General features: G+C 49.7%; 1 protein-coding gene across 30 annotated transcripts in view; it reads left to right on the top strand.

Annotated features, from left to right (window-relative positions):
- Window positions 1–13,456, top strand: part of PROM1 (prominin 1) — a 148,326-nt gene that overhangs the window by 26,175 nt on the left and 108,695 nt on the right. For 16 of the 30 annotated variants that reach the window (XM_086404720.1, XM_086404726.1, XM_086404731.1 and 13 more), the window contains one exon: window positions 5,975–6,418. The exons of 1 other annotated variant lie outside the window; for it this stretch is intronic. In XM_086404720.1, coding sequence (XP_086260846.1) covers window positions 6,199–6,418 — 220 coding nt within the window. In that variant the 5' untranslated portion in view covers window positions 5,975–6,198. Of the gene's footprint in view, window positions 1–15; window positions 662–1,134; window positions 1,247–5,974; window positions 6,419–13,456 lie in introns of those variants that run through there. 13 more of the 30 variants (XM_086404721.1, XM_086404727.1, XM_086404742.1 and 10 more) reach the window with 6 other exon arrangements.

Genomic DNA, 13,456 nt, shown 5'->3' on the forward strand with positions numbered 1-13,456 from the left:
CCCGGCCCGCGGCAGGTGATGCCAGCCCAGAGAGCGGCAGGGGAACCCGAGGGGCTGCAGGGCGAGGTGGACCCCGCGGGAGTTCGGGGCAGGGCGCAGACGCGCGCCAACTTTGCGGGCTGCGTGCTTGGTCTTTCCACGCGGCGGAGAGGAGCCGGCAACTGTTGGTGCGAGCCGGAGATGGAGGCGCGGGCGCGACTCAGACCCCAAGGCCACCGGGTCGCTCTCTGAGAGGAGGGCGGACCAGGGAGGCGGGTCTGGGGCCTGGGGACTGGTGGTCGGCGAGGGGAGTCCCCGGGGGAGGGGGAGGTTAGTGGAACGAGGGGTGTGGGGCACTGACTCTCCCCGGCTGGATAGGGAGAGGGGTCCCCTTCCTCTGATTTGCTGAAAGGAGTACGGAGTGCGACCGACCAGCACACGTGGGGACTCTGGGGGTGCCGTGGGCGGCCTTGTCGCCGTGCCCACGTGCGAGCGCAGTCACCCCTGGCTTGAAGCATCCCTCAGTCCACTCTGGGCGCGCAGCGCAGGGACCTTCAGCGATTGGCAGACGGAGAACGGGGTGTTGGAGGCGCACCCCGGCCGGTAAGGCGCCGGGGAGGACAACAAAGGGAAGCGTGGACAGAGGAAGAGCTTCACGGTGCCGGGGAGTCGGGGGCCCGAGGTCAGTTTCTCCAACTTCTCTCCGAGAGCGGCGGCGTACCGCTCGGGACCCCTCTCTCACCGGCGACCCCAGTCCACGCCAACCCGCGCCAGCGGCGGCCAAGTTACTCGGCACCCGCCGGTTCCCCCGGGTGGCGAAGGATTCCTGGAGTCTCCGGGCTTCTCGCGCCCGCCGGGCCGGCCGCGCATCCTTTGTCCAGCAGCCCTGAAGAGGCTCCTGGCGCCGGGGGCGAGCGGGCAGGAGGGGGCCCCGGGACGGTGGAGGGTAGCCGGGAAAGGCGGGGGCGAGCGGAGCCGCCAGCTCGGAGTAGCTACAGGTTGTGCCCTGTAGCCCGCGGCAGCTGCTGAAACTCGCTCCTGCCCCGGGGCTCGGAGGAAGGTTTTCCCGGGTTCCGGAGACGGGCAGCTGAGCTTGGTTAAATACAGCAGGTGTGTGAGTGGGGTCCTGGAACGTCTCCTCCCCCACCCCAACAGAGACCCCTCCGCCCCCTCCCCCGAAGACTGAACTGTTGGCTGTTCCTGGGTTGCCTGAGCCGGATGACCGTTTTCGAAAGACTTGCATGTAGGCAACTTCCTATTATTCAACGTATGTGAACTTAGGACTTTGGATCTTCTCCCTCTTTTGTGAGTTTCCTCGGTCAGAGGCGGCCGCAGCGGAGCTAAGGCTGTTGCTCTTGGCAGGGGAGGTCCAGACCCTCTGTTGACTGCCAGATGTGTGTGCGGCCAGGTCCTGTACCTGTATTCCATCGCCAGCCCTCCCACGCCATTCAAAACCCCATTTTACATTAGCAATGAGAACCACACGGGGACCGTAAACAATTGCTGTCACTCAGGTCATCAGTGAGACTAGAGACTTCCTCCTCTTAAAAGCCAGGGCCCTCTGTTTCCTGGTGCAGTGCCTTTTAATTTAGTTTTCTTAATGTATACCATTTTTAAAATGAACTTCCTTATGAGTTCCTGGCTTCCCTGATAGCTCAGCTGGTAAAGAATCTGCCTGCAATGCAGGAGACCCCGGACTGATTCCTGGATCAGGAAGATCCACTGGAGAAGGGATAAGCTACCCACTCTGGTATTCTTTCTTGGGCTTCCCTTGTGGTTCCGCTGGTAAAGACTCTACCTGCAATTCGGGAGACCTGGGTTCAATCCCTGGGTTGGGAAGATCCCCTGGAGAAGGGACAGGTGACCCATTCTAGTATTCTGGGCTGGAGAATTCCATGGACTTCATACTCCATGGAGTCACAAAGAGTGGGACACAACTGAGTGACTTTCACTTTCACTTTATGAGTTCCATGCTGGACTATTCCTGCGTATCTAGTGTGGTGAAGCAAAGCGCATCAAAGGACAGGTAGAAAATAATAAAGCAAATACTGTTTTCTTGGGACCATTTCCCGTATGAAGGAAGTCAGTTTGTAGGGATCAAGAGTTCACACTGAGGTTAGTTCAAGGTCAGGATGCATTGTCACAAATGACCAAAAGCAATTCTGCATAATTATAGCAGAAAAGAGACTGGATACTGGGTGGCTTAGTGATGGGACTGAAAGGATGGCTAGCCAGGCTTGGGAGCCCAGAGGAGTGGACTTGGGGCTTGCAGCAGGATTCCTGATGGGCGTATGGCTATGGCTGCCATGAGGCTCTGACTGTGGCTGCTCGCATGTTGCCATCACTGAAGTAGAAACTGCCTCTGCCGCCCTGTGTCTTATGCACAAGCCCAGAAGTGAGCCTCTGATTGACTGAGCCTGGGCTCAGTTTGGGTACCTCAGTAGCTTCCCAGGTGGCTGGGGTGGGTTGCCATTTCCTTCTCTAGGGGATCTTCCTGACCCAAGGATTGAACCCAGGTCTCCTGCACTGCAGGCTTACTCTTTACCATCTGAGCCACCAGGGGCTCCTTCCCAGGTGGCACCAGTGGTCAATGCAGGAGACGCAAGAGATATGGGCTAGATCCTTAGGTCAGAAAGATCCCCTGGAGGAGGGCATGGCAACATGCCCTAGTATTCTTGCCTAGAAAACCCCATGGACAGAGGAGCCTGGCAGACTGCAGTCTATGGGGTCCCAAAGAGTCAGACAGGACTTAGTGACTTAGCATGCACACATCCTTACTGAGTGCCTACTATGTGCCAGGCTCCAAGGGCACCAAGATGGGGAAGTCAGGGGCCCCACAAAGCTACTGGGCTAGGTCACCTCAGTGCAATCAAAGAAAGATGTCTGGGGAGGTTTTGCTTCACGCCTGTTGTTCTGTGGTTGTTTTTGGGAGGAGGGAGGTGTCTTTGGAAAGTGGCATGGATTAGTCAGGAACGGTGTTGGTTCTCAAGCCTTCATTGTCTAAGCACCAGTCACCAAATGAGGGTACTAAAAATGCAGATTAATGGGCCACATATCCAGAAATGCAGTCTGATAATCTCATTTGAAACAAAGACCCAGTTTCACGCTGATGTGGCTCTTGGGTCTGGAGCCATCCTGGGTTTGTGCGGGCAGTTCCCTGGTGGCTCTCAGTGGCTCTTGCTACCGAGTGTGCCAAAGTACCCAGACCTTGAAAGCACAGCAGTTCGAACTGAGATGAAAACTTCTTCCTGGTCACCTTGACTTTTATCTGTAGTCTATAGTGTTTTATAAGTAATGAGGTTTCGAAATGTTCTTAGAAGTGGCTCCAGAAGTTAAGAGGGACCTCCACTCGGGAGCAGGATGCATGCGCCGCTCGGGTGCTGCCCTGACCCAGTGGACGCCCCATCTTTGCCTTCCCTGAGGGATCTCTCCAGCCCGCTCTTCGCTGAGGATGGCTGGAGTCTGTTTATTCACAGCTCTCCCATGGGCCTCCTGCCGTCTCCCCTCGCTGTTTCTCTCTGTCCCCAGCGGAGCCTTGGTGGCATTACCGGGAAGTCAGCCTTTCTTAGCAGCTGAGCCTTTAATCCTTCCAGCTGCTGTGCTCCTGCGTGTCCTCTAGCAGAAAACAAGACGTGTGTGCGGTGTGTGCACGTCCACCTGTGGAGTGTATGCACCTGCTCTGTCGCGTGTGTGTTGTGTCTGTGTGAGTTGTGTGTCAGTGTGCGTGCCTGAGTTGTACGTGTGATGTGCGTGCATGTCCGCCTGCCTGCCCACAGGAGCATGGTCCTATCTGAATAACCACACGCCCCTCCGTCGTATCTTCCTCCTGCCCCGTTCAGCCCCGCAGAGGTGCAGACGGGCTTGGCAGAGGCTGCCTTGCTGTGTCTCCTTCTTCTTCTCTTTTCTCTCTGGGAGAGATTTGGAGACGGATCAGGGCGCTGATTCGTGGTGGAAACCATGAAATGCTCAAGCGCTTCCGAGCCCCAGCACAGGCTGTTGGCAGGGATCGTCCTTTAGAAACACTGACTGGGATCCCTGTGTGTCTGTGTCCGTGGGTGAGGTGGACCCGGAAGCCTGGGGTCCATGAGGGTGGCACTGGGCACCTCTGAGGAGCCGGACAGCCCGTGGTTTGATAAGGGGAGAGTCGAGGGTCCTTCCATTGGCAGGTCTGTGCAGACGGGACTGGAGTGGGATGGGGCTTAGAAGATGAGGCGGTACTAAGGGGGCCCCATGTGAATGAACGTCTTCACTCTGATGGCTCATTACCTCCTGCCTCTGGTCTGGGGCTTTCTTTAACTTGGTGGAATATAGACAGGGGGTCGTCTGGCCTCTTGTACAAATGTGTCCATTTCCTGGTGGTCTATTCCTTCATCTTGTGTGTGTTTCTGGAGAAAGTGAAAGAAAGTGAAGTCGCTCAATTGTGTCCGACTCTTTGCAACCCCATGGACTGTAGCCCACCAGGCTTCTCCATCCATGGAATTCTCTAGGCCAGAATACTGGAATGGGTTGACATTTCCTTCTCAAGAGGATCTTCCTGAACCCAGAGATCAAACCTGGGTCTCCTGCATTGTGGACAGATGCTTTACCGTCTGAGCCACCAGGGAATCCCTATGTGTTTCTGGAGAACCCCATCCTTATTTTGAAAGTTAGTGAGTGTAATACACAAAATAAAGTCAGGGTGCTCCTGACCCCAGAGGAGAAAGGACAGGCAGCGCATCAGCTGCCCTGGGAAGTTAGTTCTCTTTCAAGTCCTCTCGCCCAGTGCCTTGGCACAAGCCAAGCTCTTGGTCTGGATTGTGTGGTTGCCTGCTCCGCAGCTCACACTGAGCTCTGCCTGTGCGCCCACCTTATGCTCAGCTCTGGGGAGAGAAACTCCAGGAGCACGGGGTCCACGCCACCCCCACTGGATGCTGGGTTGGGAGCTGATTTCGGTTCCTGATCTTTCTCCCCTTCCCCAGGGGAGGGTGGGGGTCTCCCGCTGCTCAGCCTCTCATCGCCTGGACCCCGAGTCGCCCAGGGGGTGCCTTGAGACGGGGACTCCCATCAGGGCGACCTGGTGAGCGTGCTAGAAAGACAGACACCAGGTCACCCGGCCTTAAAGAGTTTGGTCCTTGCCCTTGAGGCCACGCTCTTCCAGTTTGGGTTGAGGGGAGTGAAGAGATAAAGTTAGATCAGTGAGCGTATTAGTGAGATGAAAGATGGAGTGAAACACGTCTCCAGGAAGGGGGTTGTTGCTGTTTGTTGTTTAGTCGCCGGACTCTTTGTGACCCCATGGACTGTAGCCCGCCAGGCTCCTCTGTCCGTGGGATTTCCCGGCAAGAATACTGGATTGGGTTGCCATTTCTTCCTCCAGGGGATCTTCCCCACCCAGGTCTCTTTCATTGAAGGCGGATTCTTTACCATGGAGACAGATCACCAAGCACATTAGTAAAATAAAAGACAAAGTAAGACATATCTGCAGAGATGGGGAGAGCAGCCCAAAACTGGAGGAAAAATGAGCACCTTATCTATTGCTGGGGGGCTCTGCCTCTCTGAGACGGAGGGCTCTTGCAGGGAGGGTGTCTCAGAGTTGGGAGAGTCCAGGCTTAGGCCATGAAAGCCACCTACTGGGTGTGACTTCTGGCCCACTGTTAGTCAGCCGTTGCCTTTGGCAAGTCACTGAGATTCTCTGAGTCAGTTTCCTCATCTGTAAAATGGGATAATGCCTTAAGTGAGTTCCTACCTGTGGGCATGTAGAACGTTTTCAGATGTGGTTAAGTGTCAGCTTCTGAGACCGCACAGTCACTCCACTGCCTGGTGTTCCTGGGTCTGGCTCCTGGCGGGGGACCTTGTAGCTTTCCTGCCCCCGCGCTTGGAGCAGGCTCTGTGTTTCTTCCCCAGCAGCGGATTAGGCTGAGCGCTTACTCTAAAGCCTGGCAGCCTCTCCACCAGGCGAGCTGCGGGTGCAGGCAGGCTGCAGGCATTAGTGACCCCCCGTCCCTTCTCTCCCTGCCAGGGATGCTGCTTTGATGGACTGAGTCCCCCTCCCCTGCCTGCCGGAGAACTTTCTCTGCTGCCCTTCGCTGCCTGCCAGCCTGGCCAGGAAACTGAGCACACCGTAGGCTCAACCCTCACGACACTTCTGCACAGGAACACGCTCCCGCCGTTCCCAAGGCTTCCAGAACACCCTGACGTGGGCGGCCTCCAGCACCACCTCATGTTTGGGGCATCTTGCTAGCCATGGCCCTGCTCCTTGGCTTCCTCCTGCTGCTGGGACTCTGTGAGGACACCCTGTCAGAGGAGCTGTCGTCATCCGGGTACCGTCCTGATGGTTTGGAATTCCAGTTGCCTCCAACCTCCTATCAGACCGGCGACTCTTATGATCCTGGTCTCGCTGGCTTCTTCTTTCAGATTGTACGCTTCTTTGTCCAAATTGTGCAGCCCAATGCTTTCCCTGAAGGTAAGTCCTGAGGGTGGGAAAAGGTAGAATTTGTCTCCTAACACCACTCTTGGGCACACACGCATTAGTGTTGTTAATGACAGCATGATCGGAGGAGGATATATTCTATGTGGTCAAGTATGAGATTCTGAGTGATTGAATTGCACAGGAGCAGAAAGCATTTAGATGGAAGTTAAGAAAATCAAGTGAAATAGGTTGTCAGGAATGTGATGGTAAGAAAATGAAACTGAACTGTGTTGCCATGTTGTTCTTCCCATTCTTTATCCTCTGTCCCTGCCTTTTTTGTTTGTGTTGGTTAGAGAACTGAATTATCCTCAAGTTCCTACCAAAGGTAAAAGGTAGGGTAAAAATGCGAAGTCCCTGCCATCAAATGAGAAGTTAATAATGACCACCCATGCACACTGAAAGTTACAAATTTAACTCTCCACCTACCACGATACGCGGTTTTGACACTGCTTCGGGCCAGGTCTGGTGAACCAAACCTATTACCTGGGTAACGTGTTTGCTTCAGTTCTAAGAGTCTGAGTCTGAGGACTGGAGGGAGCTCTGCTGGCCTCGTGCAGCTGCTCTGGGTATGTGCCACTGTCTGGCCTTAGCACTGGGGCCAGTCTGTCCTGGGAAATCTTCGGGGTGTGTGTTTTCAGGAACAGGATTATGAAAATGTAAGTGGTCTATGGGAAGTGTCTGCTGTCAGGGTTTGGCAGCCTAAATTTTTATTGATTTAATGTTAGATCTAGCTTAGGCTTGTTCTTTTAACTATGAAGATTTGCATACTGTCATTGATTATTAAGTGTTATAAAATTTGTGGTAGTCTTGATCTTCATCCTAAGATGGTCAGCCATTGTTCATAAGAAGATTATCTGTGAGAGAGAGAGAGGAGAGAGAATGTATTTAGCGAACTTTAGCACCTGTTTCGGAGAAGGCAATGGCACCCCACTCCAGTACTCTTGCCTGGAAAATCCCATGGGTGGAGGAGCCTGGTAGGCAGCAGTCCATGGGGTCGCTCAGAGTCGGACACGACTGAGCAACTTCACTTTCACTTTTCACTTTCATGCATTGGAGAAGGAAATGGCTACCCACTCCAGTGTTCTTGCCTGGAGAATCCCAGGGGTGGGGGAGCCTGGTGGGCTGCTGTCTATGGGGTCACACAGAGTCGGACATGACTGACTTAGCAGCAGCAGCACCTGTTTATATTATGGGCAGTTTATAGATTTTCTTAATATGCATTTACATAGAATTTTTTACATGTATTTGTCTCAGATTAAGCAGTTGAAACAGTCTGAAGTGTAGTTCTCAAATTTTTTTTAGTTTAAATATCGAATCAGTGGAGTAAATCACTCTGAGCCCTTCCGTCGTAGAAGAGAGTCCTGGGCAAGCACTGGTTACTGTTTACATCACTGCCTAGAAGACTCAACCTGGAAGTCTGAAGGGCAAAAGCAGAAGACACACTGAGTTTATTTATTCATAGTGAACAGAGGTTCACGCTTCTCAACAGATATCTCTTCTTTTATCTTTAGACTTGATGTAAATATAATTGAATAAATACACGGTTGACCAAATAGTTAGTTGGAGTTTTTCTGTAACATCTTATGCAAAAACCCGAACAAAGTGTTTGACCAGTAAATATCCGGCGGTTCAGTGGTAAAGGATGCACCAGAAAGTGCAGGGGCCCAGGTTTGATCCCTGCGTCGGGAAGATCCCCCGGAGAGGGAAATGGCAGCCCGCTCCAGTGTTCTTGCCTGGAGAATCCCATGGAGGGAGGAGCCTGGTGGGCTGCAGTCCAGGGGGGTCGCAGAGAGCTGGACATGACTGAGCACACGTGCAAGCAAGCACAAGTGCCTACGAGTGACTTTAGTCTTGGCTTCTTTTTTATGTAGAAAACCTAGAATTCAGTTGTTTGATATGAATTTGCAACGACTTCTTTAAAAAGATTGTGCAGCCCCCTTGTGTCATTCGGAGGCGGATCACGTAATCAGCTAATCCTGTAATCTCTTTCCATATGGCTATTTTTCTCCCCCTGGGTTTCATAGGAAGACTTCCTCACACTGGTTTCACTAGGGAAAACAGCATTTTTGAAGGTCTTCGTTCGAATGATCAGGTTAAAAGGTGTCTTATTTCCAGTGCCTTCAAGGGTTTTCACCTCCAAAAACATGATTAGTGTGGAATTTAAATCCTAATGTAATCTTAGGATGTTAGCCTTCCTTGTCCCTTGACCTTCATCAATACTTATTACTTTGGAGAAAGAAGTTCCCAGAAGTAGATCAGAGCAGACTGACACTGCCCCTTTCGAAAAGCTTGTCAGGCTGCTTAGAGGGTATCATAACTGAATTTAGCAGCTGATGCTTGCAAGTGTTGGCTTTCTTCCACCACTTCCTTACTTATACCCTTCCACTCAGTTACTAACTTACACAGTAGCTTCAAGGTGCTGATTAGGTGCTTTGCAATATAAAGGACACTAGGGCACAAGCGTGGCTTTCTGGGTTTTTCCCCTTTTTCACGTGCCTCTTTTTAAAAATTGAAGTATAGCTGATTTACAGTGTGTGTCAGTTTCCGGGGTTCGTGTGTGTGTGTGTGTGTGTGTGTGTGTGTATTTATGTATGTATTCTTTTCAGATTCTTTTCCCTAGTTCCCTGTGCTGTAAGTGGGTCTTTGTTGTTGTCTGTTTTATATACAATAGTCATCACATCCTCCCAAGTATCCCTCCCTGCCATTCCCCTAAGTAGCCATGGGTTTGTTTTCTGTGTCTGTGGGTCTATTTCTGTTTTGTAAATAAGTTCGTTTCTGTTGTTTTGTTTCAGATTCTACATGTAAATGGTATCATGTGATATTTGTTTCTCTCTGTCTTACTTCACTTAGTGTGATGATCTCCAGGTCCATCCTGCTGCAAGTGGCATTATTTCATCCTTTTTTATGGCTGAGTAATATTCCACTGTATATATGCACCACATCTTCAGTATCCACTCATCTGTTGATTATTCCATTATATATATGCACCACATCTTTGGTGTCTGTTGATGAACACTTAGCTTGCTTTCCTGTCTTCTCTGTTGTGAAGGGTGTTGCGGTGATCTTTGGGGCCAGTGCATTTCATGAGCCCCAGAATGAAGGCTGATGTCTTCATAATTTAACATGCAGAGAGAGAGAGAGAGGTGGATTTTTATGTATTAATGACTTAATACATTAATCAAAACAGGTAACTTCAGGATGAGGCATCTGTGGAGTAACATCTTCACAGAGGATCATATCCCACAGGTCTGTTCTTTCATATGAGGGAGTAGAAGTGTTTTGGGGGCACAATCCCAGTGCAGGGGCAGAAGAGGAAGGGAGGGCCCTGGAACCCAGCTCCCTCTTCTTGTGCCATAGGATCTGGGTGGTTTTCCAAGTTTACATCTGTGTTCAACCAAAATGGAATACCCAGTTTTGCATTTGGAACTCTCTAAAGAGAAGCACAGAATGTGGTCCACTGGAGAAGGGAATGGCAAACCACTTCAGTATCTTGCCTTGAGAACCCCATGAACCGTATGAAAAGGCAAAATGATAGGATACTGAAAGAGGAACTCCCCAGGTCAGTAGGTGCCCAATATGCTACTGGAGATCAGTGGAGAAATAACTCCAGAAAGAATGAAGGGATGGAGCCAAAGCAAAAACAATACCCAATTGTGGATGTGACTGGTGACAGAAGCAAGGTCCGATGCTATAAAGAGCAATATTGCATAGGAACCTGGAACGTTAGGTCCATGAATCAAGGCAAATTGGAAGTGGTTAAATGGGATGGCAAGAGTGAACGTCGACATTCTAGGAATCAGCGAACTAAAAGGAACTGGAATGGGTGAATTTAACTCAGGTTACCATTATATCTACTACTGTGGGCAGGAATCCCTTTTAGAAGAAATGGAGTAGCCACCATGGTCAACAAAAGAGTCCGAAATGCACTACTTGGATGCAATCTCAAAAATCACAGAATGATCTCTGTTCATTTCCAAGGCAAACCATTCAGTATCACAGTAATCCAAGTCTATGCCCCAACCAGTAACGCTGAAGAAGCTGAAGTTGAATGGTTCTATGAAGACCTACAAGACCTTTTAGAACTAACACCCAAAAAAGATGTCCTTTTCATTATAGGGGACTGGAATGCAAAAGCAGGAAGTCAAGAAACACCTGGAGTAGCAGGCAAATTTGGCCTTGGAATACAGAATGAAGCAGGGCAAAGGCTAATAGAGTTTTGCCAAGAAAACGCACTGGTCATAGCAAACACCCTCTTCCAACAACACAAGAGAAGACTCCACACATGGACATCACCAGATGTCAACACCGAAATCAGATTGATTGTATTCTTTGCAGCCAAAGATGGAGAAGCTCTGTACAGTCAGCAAAAACAAGACCGGGAGCTGACTGTGGCTCAGATCATGAACTCCTTATTGCCAAATTCAGACGTAAATTGAAGAAAGTAGGGAAAACCACTAGACCATTCAGGTATGACCTAAATCAAATTTCTTATGATTATACAGTGGAAGTGAGAAATAGATTTAAGGGACTAGATCTGACAGACAGAGTGCCTGATGAACTATGGATGGAGGTTCATGACATTGTACAGAAGACAGGGATCAAGACCATCCCCATGGAAAAGAAATGCAAAAAGCAAAATGGCTGTCTGGGGAGGCCTTACAAATAGCTGTGAAAAGAGAAGCGAAGAGCAAAGGAGAAAAGGAAAGATACAGGCATCTGAATGCACAGTTCCAAGGAATAGCAAGGAGAGGTAAGAAAGCCTTCCTCAGCGATCAGTGCAAAGAAATAGAGGAAAACAACAGAATGGGGAAGACTAGAGACCTCTTCAAGAAAATTAGAGATCCCAAGGGAACATTTCATGCAAAGATGGGCTCGATAAAGGACAGAAATGGTATGGACCTAACAGAAGCAGAAGATATTAAGAAGAGGTGGCAAGAATACACAGAAGAAATGTACAAAAAAGATCTTCACGACCCAGATAATCACGATGGTGTGATCACTGACCTAGAGCCAGACATCCTGGAATGTGAAGTCAGGTGGGCCTTAGAAAGCATCACTACGAACAAAGCTAGTGGAGGTGATGGAATTCCAGTTGAGCTATTTCAAATCCTGAAAGATGATGCTGTGAAAGTGCTGCACTCAATATGCCAGCAAATTTGGAAAACTCAGCAGTGGCCACAGGACTGGAAAAGGTCAGTTTTCATTCCAATCCCAAAGAAATGGCAAAGAATGCTCAAACTACCACACAATTGCACTCATCTCACACGCTAGTAAAGTTATGCTCAAAATTCTCCAAGCCAGGCTTCAGCAATATGTGAACTGTGAACTTCCTGATGCTCAAGCTGGTTTTAGAAAAGGCAGAGGAACCAGACATCAAATTGCCAACATCCGCTGGATCATCGAAAAAGCAAGAGAGTTCCAGAAAAACATCTATTTCTCCTTTATTGACTATGCCAAAGCCTTTGACTGTGTGGATCACAATAAACTGTGCGAAATTCTAAAAGAGATGGGAATACCAGACCACCTGACCTGCCTCTTGAGAAATCTGTATACAGGTCAGGAAGCAACAGTTAGAACTGGCCATGGAACAACAGACTGGTTCCAAATAGGAAAAGGAGTACGTCAAGGCTGTATATTGTCACCCTGCTTATTTAACTTCTATGCAGAGTACATCATGAGAAATGCTGGGCTGGAAGAAGCACAAGCTGGAATCAAGATTGCCAGGAGAAATATCAATAACCTCAGATATGCAGATGACACCACCATGGCAGAAAGTGAAGAGGAACTAAAGAGCCTCTTGATGAAAGTGAAAGAGGAGAATGAAAAAGTTGGCTTAAAGCTCAACATTCAGAAAACTAAGATCATGGCATCCGGTCCCATCACTTCATGGGAAATAGATGGGGGAACAGTGGAAACAGTGTCAGACTTTATTTTTGGGGGCTCCAAAATCACTGCAGATGGTGATTGCAGCCATGAAATTAAAAGACGCTTACTCTTTGGAAGAAAAGTTATGACCAACCTAGATAGCATATTCAAAAGCAGAGATATTACTTTGCCAATAAAGGTCCGTCTAGTCAAGGCTATGGTTTTTCCAGTAGTCATGTATGGTTGTGAGAATTGTACCATAAAGAAGGCTGAGTACCAAACAATTGATGCTTTCAAAGTGTGGTGTTGGAGAAGACTTTTGAGAGTCACTTAAACTGCAAGGAGGTCAAACCAGTCAATCCTAAAGAAAATCAACACTGAGTCTTCATTGGAAGGACTGATGCTGAAGCTGAAGCTGCAGTACTTTGGCCACCTGATGGGAAGAACCGACTCATTGGAAAAGAACCTGATGTTGGGAAAGACTGAAGGCAGGAGGAGAAGGGGATGACAGAGGATGAGATGGTTGGATGGCATCACCGACTCAATGGACATGAGTTTAAGCAAGCTCCAGAAGATGGTGAAGGACTGGAAAACTTGGCATGCTGCAGTCCATGGGGTCGCAAAGAGTGGGATATGACTGAGCGACTGAACAACAGCAAAGAGAAGCACAGGCTGTATCCTGGTAAATACAAGATGGAGAGTTCCTGTGCAGGTGGGGCTTGAGACACAGGCCTGTTCCTGCATAGAAGAAGGGTTTAGCTTAGATTAGACCAGGAAGACAAGCAGGTAAGCATACAGCTCGGCAGAATGTGCTCTAGAACTTGGTCTGGGTATTTCACAAACTCTGCCCTGATCTGAAGCTGCAGGAGAGATGTAGTGTCCTGGGCTTGGCCCACGAAGAAGCGAGTGATGACTTATATTAGGGAGGAATTGTTAGTCTGTTTATTAACCTAGAAAGGGTGTTGATGGCAGAATGTGTATGTGGGGGATGTGGGGATGGGGAGATGGGGAAAGATCATGCCAGGCAGAGAAAACAGCGTGTCCAGAGAGTGGAGGAGACAGCGGTTCATGGTGGACCATGAGGTGTGTGCATTCATGAGGTAAGTCAGCCAGGGTTGGGGAGCTAGAGCTGGAGGACCCTGACTGGCAGCCCGGGGAGCTTTGTAG

The sequence above is a fragment of the Bos grunniens genome, chromosome 6, assembly GCF_055505025.1.
Source record: "Bos grunniens cultivar Pamir isolate PY7600 chromosome 6, Bosgru_T2T1.0, whole genome shotgun sequence".
Classification (NCBI taxonomy): Eukaryota; Metazoa; Chordata; class Mammalia; order Artiodactyla; family Bovidae; genus Bos; species Bos grunniens.